Here is an 18,363-nt window from a genome sequence, read left to right as displayed (position 1 = left end):
CAATATCAATTCTGCTTACCATTTATTAAAGGGTTAGGGTCAGGGTCCGTTGATCGGCGGACAAAGGCGGTTTCTCGCAGCTTAACTACAGTTTTTTGTTTTACGGCGGTGTGGCGGAGGTGTGGTCCCGGGCGCGGCTGCAGGGGAGGGGTGGTGCGGTGAGCTCAACGGGGCGGTGCTGGAAACGCAGGTGAAAACAGCTGATGGCGTTTTGGACTGATGATGCTTTCCTTACCCTCTATAGTGAGACGGGAGAGGAGCGGAAGGGGGCCTGGAGATCAGCTGTGTCCGACAGCTGTCAGACTGTGGTCGGTCATCACGTACAACAAGAAATAAAGCTGGTGTCTGAAAACAAAGTCCTGTGCCTGTGTGTAGTGCATTCCACAGGCGGTTTTTCCCGAAGTCGCAAAAGTATGACATCACAACATTCTGATTGGTCACTTGCAATGTTGATCCTGGAACAACCTTTAGTATGATGATCTGGGAACAACACCAACACGAGGATATCAGATCGTGCTACCATTAACGGTGCTTTCACCAATATTCACGGCGTGGAGTAAATGGAGCCCCATAATATCATGCATGCTGCTGACAGGAAGTTTGATTCCTTCTCTAGAGCACACACCCATCCATCATTTCCAAAAGGAATCTCTTATGTTTAATATCGTTGAGTTAAAATGAGATTCGTGAGTCATTGTGATTTTACTTTCAACATTTTAGTTTGATCTGTATTTGTTTTTAAATCCAAGCCTTGTTGAAGACAACATCTTGGACCATGTATGCTTGTGAACAGCGCCTTTTAAATCTGAGTACCTGACAGTCCTGCATACAAAGGTTTTTTCACCTTAACTCCATGAATCAACTGAATAACTGAGGAAGCTGAACGAAGATCACAGCTCATTTGGCACAACACACAACAATGTCTGTATTTCTTTATTCTTTAGCTGTGGTCTGGTCACATAGGGTGTCGTGCCCTGTGTGCTTATTAGTGTGATCTTCATCAGTGCAGCTATTACGCTCCAACTAAGGATCACTGTGGACACGCGTGGATATGAGAACTGAACATTTCCTTCAATATATGGACAAATATCAAAATAGTGGATTTTATTTGTAATGTAATAAAGTTATAAACACATCAGGCAGTGGTTTTACACATCACCATACAGAAGTGGGTCAATCATGTAGATAATCTCCCAAAGCTAATTACAGTACAGTGATAATCATCTGTAGCTACCTCACACACTTCCTGCTGCAGAAACAAACACTGGTTGCTTTTCCTACAAACTGCAGTTCGAAGCTGTTTCAGGGCGATCATGATGTCAGTGAAATTTGAAGTTAATTTGCAGCTTTACATCCTTCATAAACCTGCAGCTCGACACACCTGAAGGGAGCGTGGTGGAAAAATACTGTAACCCTCTGAAATGTAGTGTTTTTCAGTGAAGCATGGCTGTGATTCACACGGGAGTGACAGGTGGTCTACTCAAAGTTTTTTAAGATTAGACGTCTGCTTGAGCAGGACTAGAGCTCCATTTTTAAGCCACTAACCATCCCCACAGACTAACCTACGTACGCAGGTATCACTTTCTTCTCAAACGACACTTTAACATTATTCACACAAGTTCAGAGTTCGACAGGATGACGGGCTCTGTGGTAGTGAAGACTTTGTGCACTTACACACCTGCTGTTTGTGTGAATGCTTCTAACAATGGCAGCTCCTCACTAAAACGGTTTCTCACCAAAGCTTCGTTCTTTGTGGAAACAATATTTAGTAGATTCAGGTGTACACTCTTGTTTTATATCATTACTGTTATTAGACTTCAGACCTTCAGACTACATCTGGTTATTTGGCATCCACACCTGTATTTGTAGCACTCATGAGTAAAAACTGTTGTGCCTCGTGACTGAGAGACAGTAAAGTACTGCACTGTTGTTAGGCTACGTTCACTCTGCAGGTCTTAATGCTCAATTCAGATTCTTTTGTCTGCTCGTTCACACTACAAAGAAAATGTGACAGCAAACGCGCTCTAGTGTGAACGCTCAAAGCGCCCGCATGCGCAAAAGAAGACGTCACACACAACGCGCTCTGTTTAGACCCAGACCAACAGTATTGTTTGACTGATGACCTTAATGTAAAGACTTGAGACTTCACGTTTCTCAGTTTTAAGTTATAAAGTTATCTACATTTGTCCTAATAATGATCCTTATTGCTGCTTCAGAGGAGCGCTGCTTCTAGCTGCAGATTTCTGTCAGAATCTGCAGATTATACAAATAAAATGTTCACGTTTCTCCAACGTTGTTCCCAACAGTTTCACTGGATGGAAGCGTTCGCGATGTCTTCTCCGGCGCTGATAATTGGCGTCTGTCTTGTGTCAGTGATGTAAAAGACGGATTTAATGCGACTTGACCATCAAACAGCAGCTTTCTAAAACATCAGATATGTATCAGATTCAGCACCACATACCAAAGTGACCCAGATCGGATTTGAAAATATCAGATTTGTGGCGTTCACACTGTCACACCATGATGGGATAGATGGTCGCAGAGAGTCAAAGAAGTCGGATTTGATGCGCTTTCACCTGCAGTGTGAACGTAGCCTTAGTCCTCAATCCAACCTACTGTTTTGATCTCTAAACTTTTAAAATGGGCTGTTTACTACCACAGACTGTATATAAAAGATGCACGTGTAGCCTGCATTCTTTCCAAAGGCCAGCAGGGGGCAGCTGCACAAAAACTTGAAAAACCTCTTTCTTGATTTAAGGACTCAGTAAAAACCTTCCTGATGATTCTGAGGATAAATCACAGCATCCTTTACTCGTTGGGTTACCTTTTGATTTTCACATGAGCCTGCTTTGGTCCTCAGTTTGTCAGCAAGATCTCCAGCCCAGAAATCAAGGGGAAAGAAGCTGTGTTTATTTACTTCAATCGGTTCATGGTCACAAATCATTTCCCTGCTTTTGTCTCTGCAGTCACATCTGTGAGCTGTAGGAAGGTGGAGGGAAACACAGTCAGATTGACCCCTCACTTTGTTCAGCTGATGTTTAAAATGGTCAGCTCGAGGCTTCGGTCCATCTTTTATATACAGTCTAACGCGTGATGCCTTCTAGAAGGTTACAGAAGCCAAGAGGTGGATAAGAAGGTGTTACATAGGACACGTCTTTCCCCCAGGTGTGAACGGTGATTAGTGTGCTTGCTTTCAGTGCAGAGTCTGATGCTAGGATTTCACAGTATCTGCTTACTTTTGTCTAGTGTGTGCGAATTGATAATGTTCATAGTAAATGTTTGGGGAGTCATTACAAATGTGTTATCATAGTTTATGTAGCAGAGTGCTTACTCTTTCTGCATCACAGACTAGCCAAAACTAAGACCCACCAAAAACTGCATTGATCCTGTCAGGCTCCACTGCAGCGTACCATCACTGTTGATAACGACATGATTACCAGTAGCTGCTGCAAACATCTGAGAGTGATGTCAAGTCTATATTTGGCCAGTTTGTCACAAGAAGAGAGAATACACCAAACAAAATGAGCTCAGAAAGCAAGGCACGCCGACAGCAGCCGTGTAAGGATGGCTTCAGCCAACGCGGGACCGCTCTGAAGTCTGAAGGCCCACACGATCCTCAACGAGCGTCGGTTTGAGAAGCTCCGCCTTCCAGCTCCACGTTTAACCTTGAACTCCTGCGTCCACCGTATTCTTTGGTCTGAGAGGGTGTTCCTCTGATTAAGGCTCTGTCCCCTCTTCAACACCACCGTCTGGGTCTCTCAGCTCCAGCTGGTGTCATACTGCGACCAGCCCTCTGGTGGAGCTAAGAACACCCTTCGACCACGGTACAGGAAGTTGACCACACCTCTATAACCTGTACGAGGAACTCCTGATTTTAAGTCATCCATTACTCCCAGATTTCGAGCAAAGACTTTAAAACTGTCCCTGGTGGAGTACTGCACCCTGTACGGCCCAGGTCCTCTTAAACTGCCCGCTTGTTGCAGATCCTCGATCTTTACCAGTGGGGCGCCATAAACCTCTTTGATAAACTTTTCCTCGTACTTCTCTTTTAGCAAATAAGACAAATCCAGTTTGGTAAAAGGCACAAATTCAGTGTTTAGCTTAATATAACGAAGGTACTGGTCAAAGAATTGACCTAAGCTCACACCTTTCCGGCCAAAGGTGATAGTCCGGGAGATTTCTGGCCGAATGCAGGAGCGGCCGTTGCGCTGCTCCGGCTGACGCATCCAGTCGTCCCAGAAAGCCAATGGCCATTTGGGCTCCAGTTCATCCCACATCTCTTTCAGCAGCATCCAGCCCAGACCAGGGAAGAAGTCTGTCCTGTAGAGGAGATCAGCTTTGGACGAATCCACCAAGGCGTCTCTGCCATTATCGTTCCAGGCAGAAACGCACCACAGGGTTGGGTCAGAACGCAAGATTGGATACAGGGCTCGGAAATACTCGAAGAAGTCCGGTGCGACCTGAAAGAGAGGAGATGAAGAGTAATTCTGCTGCTTCAAACACATAATCACTGCCTCGAGTGTAACGATCCAGGTATTATTTACATATTTATTAGACATTGTTTATCTGTTCTTCTCTGATGGTCACAGACAAGATGCCAAATGTCCTTTGTTCTTCTAGTCTGTTAGCCAACAACTACTGTTCAACCTGAAACCATGTTTGCTCACCACAAAACGAACGGCCTGAAAAGAGTATTCTCGTGTACGACATGTTCTGGCTTTGTGGATTCATATTCGTGAAAGTAATTAAATTCAATTCAGTTTTATTTATATAGCGCCAAATCACAACAAAAGTCGGCTCAAGGCGCTTCATAGATACAGAGAAAAACCCAACAATCATGTGAAAGTACTGTAGCATAAACAAGCCAACAGATACAGCAGACAAAAGCTGAAGCAGGCAGCTCAGTCCCATCATTTTCATTCGTTACCCTACAAATGCTGTCATTGGTTTGTAGTTTGCATGCAACATGTGACATTTACATTTTCCCTCCATGTTAACTGTTTTTTCGGGGGAAAGAACAGAGGAAAAAGTCCAGCTGCTGTCAGAGAGCTTTGTGTTTTCCTCCTTCTGCCCTGAAGTCGAGCTTTTTGCTTTGCCATCTGAGAAGATCTTGATGTTCTTGATGTTCACTTCAGGACTGATTTCTGTGACTTCTTAAATCAGTTGATTTTCATGGTTGCAGTCGTACAACTTTGTGATTGTAATTCTTGCATAATTTCTGATGCTTGAATGTCCTACATGAGGTCTTTAATAACTCTACAAAAAACTAAAAACTAAACTGATGAGCGTTCAGTTTATTCCAGATGAAGCATTCTGATCAGTGTTTAGTGGAACGAGGCTACCTGCAGCAAAGGTTTGATTGCTCCATGACAGACTTGATCCTGGCATGATGCACCATGCCTATACTGGTCACGTTCGTGATATTCATGCAGTACAGGCGTGCCTGTCTGTTGGTTGGTGCACACAATGGAGACATTAAGGACACATATGTACAAATGTGTTTCATAGACTTCAGGTCAGCATTCAGCACAATCCTTCCTCAGCACCTAATTGGAAAACTGAAGCTGACGAGTCAGCATGCAGAGAGGAGGTGCAACAGCTAACAGACTGGTGTCAACACTCTGTCTCTGAACGTGGACAAAACAAAGGAGATGATTGTTGACGGAGAGCACAGAGAGATCACTGCCCACTAACATCAATGGATCCTCTGTGGAGGTCGTCAAGAGCACCAAATTCCCTGGTGTCCACCTGCCGGAGAACCTCTCCTGGTCCCTCAACATGACCATCTCCTTCCATCCATTCTCACCACCTTCTACAGAGAGACAGCCGAGAAGATCACTGGACCCTCTCTTCCCTCCATCACGGACACGTATAACACCCACTGCATCTGCTCAGCCACCAGCATGTGGAGGACCCCACACACCCCTCACACACACTCTTCACCTGCTGCCTCCTGGAAAGAGAACCAGAGGGAAAGAGAACCAGAGCATCCTGCCCCTCACTGCCAACTGTGGAACAGTTTCTTCCCCCAGGCCGTCGGACACACACACACACACACACACACAGTTACCTTTTGCACAATGCTCAGTCTTTCTGCACAACCCACTGTGGTTGTTGCACTTTCCTGTTGCACTGTTGCGTGTCTGCATCGTTCTGTCCTGTCTGCTGTTGCACTGGTTTCGTAATTGTTGCACACTTGCACTTCCTGTAGTCCTGTGCCGATTGTTATATGTAGCACCTTCATCTTAGAGGAACGCTGTCTCGCCTCCCTCTGTGCTGTACCACTGTACATGGTTGAAAGGACAATAAAGCCACTTGACTTGAACTAGGGTAGGGATCAAACACACTGTTATTAATTACCAACTATTAATTTAGAGGACTGGGTAATGAATTTTCCCAAGTAGTCACATGAGAGGAAAACAAAGTGTTGTGCAGGGCTGCACCAGTAAGTTAAACTCAGCATTAATAGTTCAATAATAGTTTTATCTCTACTGGTGTTATTGGCAGATATTAGTTAGACAATGAAAATAGTAAAAACACCAACAATTTAATTAATCAATGAATAAACATGGATGGATCCCTCTTTGTCCCATTTCAGCCCCACCCTATCTGAGCAGCTGCGTCCGTGATCTTCCAGTCCCACCTTAATCTCCAACTCTTTCGCTCTCCCACGTACAAAGATCAGTAACTGGGCTGCCTCAGACATCACATGCTTGTTATGTAAATAGTTTCCCTGCCCCACAAAACAACTAAAGCAGATTTTAATGGGGGGAGTCAAACAAGAGTCTCTGCTTTGAGACCAGCCTGGGACCCCAGCATCATTCATATTCACCTCTGAGGTCTATTATTAAACAGACACAACAACACTAAAATCTGAACGATACCTGCCGCACATACAGTGTGTAGTGATCCAGTGGTGTGTTATACCAAGTGTAAAAGATCCATCCACTTAAACTCTTTATTCTTAAAGACGAAGCACAGACTCGTTCCACGACCTGAAACATGAAAAGAGCAAACTGGTAGATACCAGCTACATAAGTAAAGCCAGATTTGTCCCCGGGGCTCAGTTTCTCCAGAGCTGCTGGTTGAAATTATACTGCTGTAACTGCAGAGCCTCTTTTTACCACAACTCTTCTGTGTCACACGAAGCTTTTTACTTCAGAACGGATTTGTACTTTAAAGCGGTCAACTCTCAAGAAAGACGTTCTTAGCAGGCCTTACGATTGGATAAATACAACCTGAAATGGACAACAACACATACCACGACATACTACACAGTGTCGTGATTTATTTAACTAAAACTGAACCAAGATGCAAAAACAATGTGTGAAAAACTTGAACACTGCACGGATCAACAGCATGCACAGAGCTGGTAACTGTAGAACAGTCTTTCTATGGTAGTCTCATTTTTACCGGAGAGACGCAGAATATCAACCAAAAGTGACATAAAAGCCATCAAATGAGTTGCATGGCATTGAAATAAGCATTTGATCCCCAGCAAACATGACTTAGCGCTTGAGGGAGAATGCCTCGTTGGCACCACAGCGGTAAGACGTTCCTCGTAGTTGGTCGTTTGCACACGTCTCAGGAGAGACTTTAGATCACTCTTCTACACAGAAACTCTCTGAATCATTTAAGTGCGGTCATACTTAGACCACTGTGTGCTTATGGACAACAAACTCAATTAGGCACAAGTGGCACCAGTAAACATGTAAAGGAACAACATTAGAAACAGGATATACCAAGTTGTTTCCCACCTGAGGTTCTGAGTAGTCGTGTAAATATAACCCTCGAGGTCGAGATGTAAAATGTACACAGTAGATTCTCTATAAGCTGCTCAGAAGTGCACAAGGATGAAATGCTTTTATCCGTCACATTTAAATTAATATGGGTTTTGGGCTGCGACCACGGTGATAACTAGCATCATTCACTGTGGTGACCCCCAATAAAGGGAGTGGCCAAAAGAGGACGACAAGTCTACTGAAGTCTTTGCTGCTAAAATGATGCAATGACAGCAAAATAACACTCATCATCTCCAGAAGTTGATTCTGTTCATCTGGACGTAGCGTTTGTGGGAGAAACGTTTCATCATCATCATCAGGTGACGTCTTCAGTCTCAGCTGACTGCAGGTTTCAATCTTATAAACAGGACATTTGCATAATGACTGAAACCAGCCCACTGAAGGAACAATGGGCTGGGAGGTCAGTTCCTTAATCTTAATTATGCAAATTCTCATGACCACTGATCAACAACCACTGATCAATAACCATGAGTCCCATTCACAGAGAGTTGGTGAATGGCTGCAATCACAGCATGTAAGATGGTGACAGATGGACCCTTAGGCCCCTCCTCCATTCAGAGATGGTCTTTCCCTTTTCACGTAAATGGCCTCCTTGACTCCGCCCTCAAACCAGCGTTCCTCCCTGTCCAGGATGTTACATCCTCATCACTGAAACAGTGTCCACTGACCTGTAGGTGTGAACAGACTGCAGAGTCCTGGCCTGACGAGGGCGCTCAGGCCAGGACTCTGCAGTCTATTCACACCTACAGGCCAGTGGCTGTTGATCAATGAGAGTTTGCATAATTAAGATTAAGAAACTGAACGGCAATATGTCTGTGAAGGTTCTCAGTCATCCAGGTCATCGTAGTCAAAGGAGCTTGCAAAGAAAAGCGTCTGGACTTCTTTAAGTTGCTTGAAGACGTTTCACCTTCATCCGAGAGGCTTCTTCAGTTCTAAGGTCAAATGGTGGAGAGTCCCAGATATAAACCTGGTGGGAGTGTCCCCCCCACAGAGGGACAAAAGGACCCCTGAACTGACCTCCAGCCCATTGTTCCTTCTGCTGGTTTCAGTCATTATGCAAATGTCCCGTTTATAAGATTGAAACCTGCAGTCAGCTGAGACTGAAGACGTCACCTGATGATGACGAAACGTCCAGATGAACAGAATCAACTTTTGGAGATTTACTTACCTGGATGACTGAGCATGCATCAAAACACTCATCAACACCATGACAATAATGTGGATGTCTGAGAGCACTCACCTCCAAGTCATCCTCCACAATGACCACAGTCGACTGCGAGAATGTGTGAAATACTTGGTTGAGTGCCCAGCGGTAATGTCGGGCGATTTTGTAGTACCCCTGGAACTTCCTGTGCTCTGGCCGGACTCTGATGTCCGACAGGTCTGGTTGGCTTATGTGCGTAACTTTTTCTCCGTATGAGCCAATCACACGAGCCGTCTCAGCATGGCCGCAGTCTTGGCTGACGATGATTGGATACAGTTCTTGAGAAGGGCGGTACTGTATGAGTTTGTCAAGACTCCGCTTTACTGTCACTCTGTCACAGGCAATAACCAGAATGGGAATGACGACTTGTGGACCAGAAACAGAAGCTGTTACTTTATCGTCCTCAGCAACCTCTTCCTTTCCATCAGTGGTCTGATGCCGCTCTATGTTGGAGCCTGCAGCTACTGTAGCAACAGACCTCTGTGTGTGTTTTATTTCACCTTGGTCCCCAACATACACATCATTTATGAGAGGAACTGGATTATTCTGCTGCTGGTCAACAATCGGATTTACTTCTTTGATATTATCAGTTTGCTTCTTCCCAATCTCCTTCTGCCGAGCCCACACTGCCCTGTGACTTTCAATTTGCTTTAATAGCTTTTTCTGGGTGTCAAGTTGAATTTCAACCTCCTCGGCCAGTCGGATGACCTCCCCAGCAAGGTTAACTTGACCTCCTTTACCTCTGACCATGCCCCACTCCTCCTTTCCTCCTGGTTCAGCTCCACCGCCTTCTCCTAGGTGGCCCATGGGAGGGCGACCCCAAAGGTAAAGTAGAAGCAAAGCATTCCAGGCGACAAACAGGAAAGCACCGCATAGTATAAAAGAGCTTTTCTTGCGAACCATGGCCCAATAACACTAGAAAAGGGGTGGGGTTGACAAGGAACAAGCGGTACCAGTATGAATCCTACAGACCAAGGTGACTATTTTGGATGTGCAGGGAGTTAATATCCCACCACTCTGTACTTATTTCATTCTGTCCTTCAGTCAGGAGGGTGTCTGCTATAAGAATGTCTAATTTAAAAGGAATTTATATGATGTTACTGTGGAATACATGCAGTCTATGAAATCCCATAAGGTCAGGTCAGCAAGCTTGCAGCTGCAGGTGAAAGTGGACAAAAGGAGAACACAGGTCACTTTGGGTGGAGGGAGTGCAACTCCTTGACTGTTATCCTTCCACCATCCTGAAAAAAGAGAAGGGAAACATTCAGCTTGGTGACTGTAGGTCATTTGGGAATTTCATAAGTGTACTGTATATGTGTCTCCTCTGTAAAACAAAAGCAGTTAGACTGTCAGTTAAACCCACAACAAGATCAATTCCTCGTCCAGCGGAAGAGTCAACGAGGGCATGCAGAGGGTCACTGCTGAGGATACAGGAAGATGGTGGGAAATGGGGCTGGGCCATATCATATAGTTCACGGTAATACCGGTATAACGTTAGGCAATGATAAGAAAATGAAATATCACAATAGAATATGGGTAAAACGGGCATGCGCAGTGCCTTTGCTTTCATACGCACATGGAGGAAAAAGCATGGCGGCGACGGCGAATGAGAAGAGCAAAAGTGGATCTTTGAATGAAACGATGAACCAGAACTGGTTTGTAAAAATGCTGCAGCTTCACTGGTGTGGAACTGGTTTAGCTTTACTGTCAGATACACAACAAAGCACTATTTTTGGTACACGGCGCTCAAAAATCTGTCAAAAATGTTTCAGTACGACTTTGCTAAGCTACGAAGCCGCACCGCTTGATGGATTGTGGGAGCATTACGGCTATCGTAGGCGGAGCCTCGCGGAGTGATACGTACTGTGCTTCAACATAATATTACCATATTGTGTGTGTATGACCTCTTTTTAAGTGTTGTGGATATTATACATGGTTATGTTGAGGATATGTCGGCCAGTTTCCACTGGAAATGCCTTTTGGTTAAACTGTCAGCGAGGAATTTGCATTTGTACTGTTACATTTTTATATAACTTTAATGCAGATAAAAAACAGCTGCTTGTTTAAGTGAAAATACATTGATGGTTTTTTCGCACTAATAAAGTTGTGGAGTTGTAATTTTGTCTCGTGTCAATTATATCATCAGTTATATCGTTATGGCAAATTTTCAAATGTATATCGTGATAAATATTTTTGGCCATACTGCCCTGCCCTAGTGGGAAAAAAACCCTTCAAAACAAGCTCTTCTTTTAGATTCTTGCAATATGAGCAAAGGACACAATCATGTAGTTTTAAGGTGACTTAAATCAGAAAACCTCAGACTACCCAGTTTGCAGAGGTGTGAGGGATCTTCCAGGAATGGTGATGCTATTTTCCGTAGACTTCACTAGTCAGTAGGCAGTGATTTCATGCCTGTTGATCTCTAACCTGGAACACAGCTTGCTCCAGGGAAGATGAGGGTTGCAGCACGTTATCATGGTCATATACCCCGGTAAGAACTGATAGTAAAGGCCTCTGGCAGGACAGAGTGGTCACACCGAGGTTCTGGCTGATGTTTTAGGGGCTGTCAACATGTGAAACTGACCTGTACACAACTTCAACTGGACACAAACAGTATTCATAAATTAAAGACATCTAAAACTAAATGTCCAGTCCAATAAACCTGAATGTTGACAAGATTTCTCTGTTATTTCAAAGTAACAGAGGGATAAATTTAGTAAGTGAGCGGATGAAGGTCACTTCTTAGCATTAGAAACACCTAAACCAATTAGCACTGACAAACATAAGCCTTTGCTCTGACAGGATGAAGCCAGTCCTCTAAGGTAGCAGAGAGGTGGGTGGGTAAAGGTGCTACCCATTACTGTCAGTTTACCCCACAGCCAAACAAGTTAAAGTGTAGTGTCATGCCTGCAGAGTGAGAAGTGGTTATGGTTAGTGGCCATGTGCACTCTGTCAACAGATCCAAACTTACCACAGTACAACACAACAGACTCTTCTATTCACTTTATATTATACTGGATGATTTCCCCCTTTACTGACCAATATTGATTTTTAAGATGAAAAAAAAAAAACTATAGTTACTGAAGACCAGTTTCTTAAACTGTCATTTATTGTTTGATTCTTTATGATCGAACGATTGTAATATTTTCTAACAGGCAAAAAGCAGGAGGCCCCGTAGAGGTTGGGTGTATTGTGTGTCAAGCAGCAACCAAGGGCAGGGACCCTGGAGGATCGATTCCTGGCTACCGAGGCTGGAAATGGGGACGTCACCCGTCTGATGGGGAAGGAGCCTGAGCTAGTGCGTGACATTGAGAGGTACTGGCTAGACACAGTCGAGTTTACTTCAATGCACAGCTTAGGCTCTGGAACCAGTCTCCAGAAGCAGGGCTGAACTCGGCCCCAGCACGGACTTGCCCTTGGTGAGAAGCAGCAAGCTGGGGTGGGTATCCTGGCATCCCCTCGCCTTGCCTGTACATTGGGGTTTTTCCCAGAGAACAAAAAGGTTTGTTCCCTGCGCCTCTGGATCAGGGAACGGGTCTCGACTGTTGTCTGCACTTATGCGCCAAACAACAGTTCAGAGTACTCGGGCTTCTTGGAGTCCTGTCTTTGGGATCAGGTGGCAGGGGGAGTATGCTGGACAGACCTGGTGCCCCAAAATGTATAGTGAGGGTACACTGGGAACACCTAACAGAGGTCCCGGTGTACAACTCTCACTTCTAGCAGAGCTTCAACAATATTACCAGTGAGACTGGAGACATTGAGTCCAAATGGACTGAGGCTGCTGCACTGAACTGTGGCTGCAAGGTGGTTGGTGCTTGTCGTGGTAGTAACCCCCGAACCAGCTGCTGGACACTGGAGGTGAAAGGAGGCATCAGGCTGAAAAAGGACTCCTATTGAGCTTGATAAGCCTTTGGGACATTGGAGGCAGCCGATGGGTACTGACTGTCACGGACCTGGGTCTGAAGGACCCACGGTCTGTGAATAAGCATGGACATGTGTATTTTTGGTGCTTCTGTCCTCTGCTTCCTTATGTTTGTGTGTAGGTGGGTGTGGCAGAGCACCTGTTCTTCAGCCCTGGTGGGCGTGGCAGTCAGGAGCCTGGCCACACCTGACGAGAAGCGCACACACCTGAAGTCGATCAAGCCTCGTCGGGGAGCTATTTAACAGTTTGGCTGAGCGCTCCTCGACGCTGGATTGTTGCGTAAGACTCCAGGTCAGTGCCTTGACTAAGGTTTAAATCAGTGTGTGCATACCTGCAAGAGCATGTTTCTTGACGGCTGCCTCTGGTATTCTTTCCCCCAGGAGGAGCGTGGAAACAGGAGGGCAGCGAGCACGGGGATTGCGAAAACACGGGAGCGGAGAGCACCAAGACACGGATTTTGGGAGAAGACACTGCACGGCAGTCAAGGGAGCACACGGGGATTTATTGTCATTTCTCCTACACTTGCGGTGAGTCCTGCGTTTTGGGTCCTATCTTCCCCACACCCCCATGGTCTGCCCCGCAGACCATGACACTGGCAGACCAAGCCACACAATGGCTGCAACAAAAATTCAGGTGGGAGTTTGGTGAAGCCATGGAAAAACAACTTTGGAAAGCGGTGCTCTACCGACAATGTGTACAGCGCGGGTGAAGTGCTGCTGACTTCAACTGATGATATTGTCGGGGGTTGGAATACTCTGAGGACCTCCTTAATCCCACTGAGACAGCTTCCGTAGGATTAAGACGTCTCAGTGGGATAGGGTTAGGGAAGCAGAGTCTGGGGATGACCTAAGCATTACTGGGGGTGAGGTCACTCAGGCAGTTAAACAACACCATGGTGGCATGGCCCCTGGGGTGGATGAGGTTCAGCCCGAGGTCCTCATGGCTCTGGATGTTGTAAGGTTTCGGTTGACATGTCTTTGCAATGTTGCGTTGAGATCTGGGGTGGTACCTCTGGATTGGCAGACCGGGGTAGTGGTTCCCATCTTCAAGAAGGGGGACCTGAGGGTGTGCTCCAACTATGATGGGGATCACGCTCATTAGCCTCCCCGGGAAAGTCTATGACAGGATGCTTCATCAGGAACTCAATGGGGATGTTGCGAACAACACTAGAAGCCAACTTCAAGCCAATAGCACAAGTAACCATCAAATGCTTTGTCCTGTCAAATCCTAGGCCTGAACCCTCTCAGTGAGATAACTGATAAGACTGGCTACGGATACCGACTACGGAATGGAGCAAGCCACCATCATCAGCCACCTCCTCTACATGGATGACATCAAGATGTATGCCAGGAGTGAATGATCACTGATCCACACCACTAGGATCTACCAGCAATGACATTGGAATGTCATTCAGACTGGAGAAGACAGTAACAAAGAGAGGGAAGGTAGTCAGAAGTAAGGGAACCGCCCTACCAGAAGGCAACATTGCAGACGTTGAGGACAGTGAGTGAATCCCACAGGCAGAGAGTAAGGCAAGTCCTGATGAGTCAGCTGAATGGGAAGGACAAGAGCTGGGCTATCAACACCTACGCCCTGCCCATGATCAGGTACCCCTGCTGGGATAATATCCTGGCCAAAGGAGGAGATCGAAGCTACTGACATCAAGAAAGCTCCTCCTCCATACAGGGTTTCACCCCAAGTCCAGAACCCTGAGACTGTGTGCTAGGCGGAAGGAAGGAGGCCGGGAACTAGTGAGTGTCAGAAGCATGGAAACCCCTGGAGGTCCCGAGGTCAAAATGGGAGACGCCCCCTAGGGTGGTCGAGAATGACTGAGCTAAGATCCTGTGGGACTTCCAGATACAGACGGAAAAACTGGTGGTGGCTAACCAACCAGAAATAGTAGCAGTGGACAAGCAGAGTAAGACGGCTATAGTGATAGATGTCAGCTACGTGGCATAAAAACATGACAGAATGCAGTGACGGCCCTCTGTAGAGCTTAAAATACTCTCACAATATTTGGGGATTATACTTTACAGTACTGTAGGTTTTTGCCCTACAACGTAAAGCACCTTGAGGCGCTTGGTCTGCTATGTATGGCAACTTTAATTGGAAAAAGATGAATGTTAGATTATATTGTAGTGACAATAAAATGAGTGTGCAAAGAATACTTGATGTAAAACATGTTCTGGAAATATATAAACTATTCATGCAAATCTCTCATGAAATTGGAAAATGAGTGTATTAATTGACTAATGTAAACTTCTCTCATGTTTCACTTATCTTATTTCCTTCAGTAACATTTATATTTATTTCATTTCGGTTTAGTTTTGCTTTAACTGTATAAAGCAACACAATAATTTTCAAACATGCACAGCAACCCTAACGTTTTATGACCAAGAACCCAACAGCTGGAGACAGCTGGATCAAGATTAAAAGTGGATTTTGGCTGCCAGCTAGTTAGTACTAATTCTTTTTCAAACTGCATTTTAATCTCTTAAATTTTAACATTGTACAGCAATATATGTTAGTTGTGATTATCTGTAACAGTGATTAAGCCATTGTTAAATACATTTGCGTTTATAGCTTTTAAAAATTGTCCATCTGCCTGGGACGAGAGCTGAAAACCAGCCTGTAATGGAGTAGACTGGTTCTAATATAGTGCTTTTCTACTACACTCGAGCAGCCAAAGTACTTTATACAACGGTCCTTATTCACCTATTCACACAAGCACTTTCTATTTTATATTTTTACAAACATTCATACTTCATCAGAGAGCAACTTGGTTCAGTATCTTGCCCGGGACATTTGACATGCAGACTGAAGACTCGAGCCGCCCGGGACTGAACCACCAGTCTTCTTGGATGAGTGACGAAACGTTTCTCCTAAGTCCAGATGAACAGAATGCATTTTTGGGGATTTGAACATGCATCAAGACATGTCTCTGCCTCATTCTTGCAATACTGTCAAGAACCTGTGTATGAAAACAGTTTGCTAAGGAAAACTCGATCAAAGACGCCCACCTAAATACAAAACAAACCAAATTTAGAGTTCAATGCTGTGTGGACTTGAGAATGGGGTTAAAGGTAAGTCTCTCTAACTCTTCACCATTGCAATCTGAAGCTTCAATCATGTACTAGGTACTTTTAACAGCACTGTGACATTAGATAGCTGTGAGTGTTTCTGATTCCTATAATAATGATCGCTGTAAGTTTACCTATGCTAAATATTCACGAGACTACTTCTCAGATGACTCTCTGTGTTTAATATATCAAGCAGCTTGATTATTTGCAAAAGACAGCTCATTAAAGAAAGGGTCAACAGTCCCGGACAGTGTCAGACATCATCAGCTCAACTGAAATTAAAAAAGCCTCAAATTTGAGAGAACAGACACAAACTGGTCAGAGAGACGAAGCCCAGCAAGTTAAACTCACTGCCAACTGTACCTGAAGTCGTGGTCCTGTCATGCAGGGCTTTAAGCCGACCAGAGGAGCCGAGCAGAGAAGAAACTGTTGCTCCTGTCACAAAGTGTACCAGCTGAAAGTCTCGGTGAATCCCCTCCTCCCTCCGCCAGCCGACGTGGAGCTGACTGGTAGGATGACAGAGAGCAGCCTGCGGCACGAACCTACTGAAGTGACGGACCGGGCTTACCGGTGCTCGGCTCACATGATTTCTGTGAACTGGGGGCTGGCAGGGAAGGACTGGGAGGGCAGCCGACGCCTCTTAGTTTGCCAACACTACAAACTTGTTGTTCTGCTTTCAGCTGACTCGTCCACTCCGCACACAGCAGCCGTCTGTGTCGCTGAACTGTTCGCTTCATATGCCCAGCGTCGCTGAAGCCGAGTTCAAGCACAGGACACGGTGTTAAATGCAGCAGGGCCGTGCCCAGCGTCTGTCCCCTCTACAGCGGTCTCTGAGCATCACACACATACCGATCATCCTCACGGCCAGCTAACCAGTTCACTCGCGCTGACGTGCTGCTAGCAAGCCGGCTAACGCCAAATAGCCACAATGACAGCTTTTTAGCTGAACAGCCGCCCCAGGCAACGACAGGACGCAGCGGCAGGATCCAGGGTCACTCACCTCTCTCATGCCGTGCTGGCCCGCTAAACGAGGCTTGCATTTCCAAATGAACTCAGGCTCATCGAGCTGCAGCGCTAACCGGCTAGCTGGCGAGCTAGCTGACGTTAGCTAGTCGAGCCCCTCTTATTTCTTATGGTGTGACATTAAGCAGCACATTTCTGAGTGGGTTCACAGAGGCCCCAGTATCACTTTCTGCACCTTATCCGCCTCCTGTTCCGTCATCTCCCCGGCCTCGTTCCCGTATCCAGCGCCAGCAGCTGTCTATGTTAGCCGGCTACAGTGTCTGCTCCGCGGCAGGGGGCAGACTGCTAGCGGTCTGTGCTCCACGGAGAAACTTTGCAGAGGGAAGCGCTTCTCTGTGTGCCTGCAGCAGGGGCTTCACTTACTCCACAGACCACCACCTCCCATGTGTGTTGGTGGCATTTTTCTTTTGATTGCACAAAACTACACTTCCGGATTGTCGACTGGCTTAGAACCGAGTTGACCCGAACCGAGCCGAAGTCTAATCCCTGACAAAGTCACATCTTTCCAGCTCACAAAAGCACTTTTCTCTGATCCCGTCTTCACTTGTTGCCGCAGGTTTTCTTAGACTCCACAGAGGTCGGACCTGCTGCTGTGTAGGCTTCAATGTGTTAATAATAATGAAATTCAGTTGTGTTACATCCAACGTCTGCGTGGTTAGAAAGGAAAGGTTAAGATAGTAGTTAAATAAATTCACAACTTGAGCAAATGTTACAAGATATACTTAAAACATAAAAACTTAAAAAATGATCACACACAAACACAGCGGCATCACCTCAAAGATAAAATAGTAGTTGTTTGTAAGTCATCCAACCATGGCTTGTGTTTTTCCAGCTGTGCCTCTGTTATACACAAACTAAAATCGTTTCCTCTAACTCTTCTGGCAGGCCTCCTCTCTCCTGAAGATGTATTTTAGAAGTGGAGGCATGACATACTGTCACAGTAAATCACTGCACGGTTTTTCTTACAGTTTTTGTGTTTTTAATATGAATGGGTTAGTGGCATTTTCTGGGCACACAAATTAAGAGAAAGGAGAAAAGCTTTATCACTCCAGGTGAATGCTTCACCTCCACAGACACAAAAATACAAGTCTTGCCCTATCAGAAGGTTTTTCTGTAATTCTGTAAAGGGTGTAGTGACATCCAGGCAGTGGTGACGGGGCTGTCACTATAGTACATCTGTCCAATGGGACATAGCACAGCTGCAAGGTTGTACTGCCCTAATGTGGACCCACACTGTCAGCGGTCCAGGAACTGGCTCGTTCAGTAGTTTGGTGTTCCTCATGCTTGTGTGAGTCATTACATTTGTTTACGACACTGATAGTCAGCAGGTAA

The 18,363-nt window shown here is 45.5% G+C and overlaps 1 protein-coding gene across 1 annotated transcript; it reads right to left on the bottom strand.

Moving 5' to 3' along the window:
* Window positions 1-2,303: 2,303 nt before the first annotated feature.
* On the bottom strand, window positions 2,304-17,574 carry mgat1b (alpha-1,3-mannosyl-glycoprotein 2-beta-N-acetylglucosaminyltransferase b). The gene is made up of 3 exons (XM_087835167.1): window positions 16,372-17,574; window positions 9,043-10,247; window positions 2,304-4,460 (listed from the first exon to the last, which is right to left on the bottom strand). Exons 2-3 carry the CDS (start codon window positions 9,907-9,909, stop codon window positions 3,759-3,761), a joined length of 1,569 nt encoding a protein of 522 aa, XP_087691293.1. The 5' UTR covers window positions 9,910-10,247; window positions 16,372-17,574; the 3' UTR covers window positions 2,304-3,758.
* Window positions 17,575-18,363: the final 789 nt, after the last annotated feature.

The sequence above is a fragment of the Neolamprologus brichardi genome, chromosome 22, assembly GCF_056152115.1.
Source record: "Neolamprologus brichardi isolate AB-2024 chromosome 22, ASM5615211v1, whole genome shotgun sequence".
Lineage (NCBI taxonomy): Eukaryota > Metazoa > Chordata > Actinopteri > Cichliformes > Cichlidae > Neolamprologus > Neolamprologus brichardi.
The sequence above is the reverse complement of the archived record's forward strand: the minus strand, read 5'-3'. Positions and strand labels throughout refer to the sequence as shown.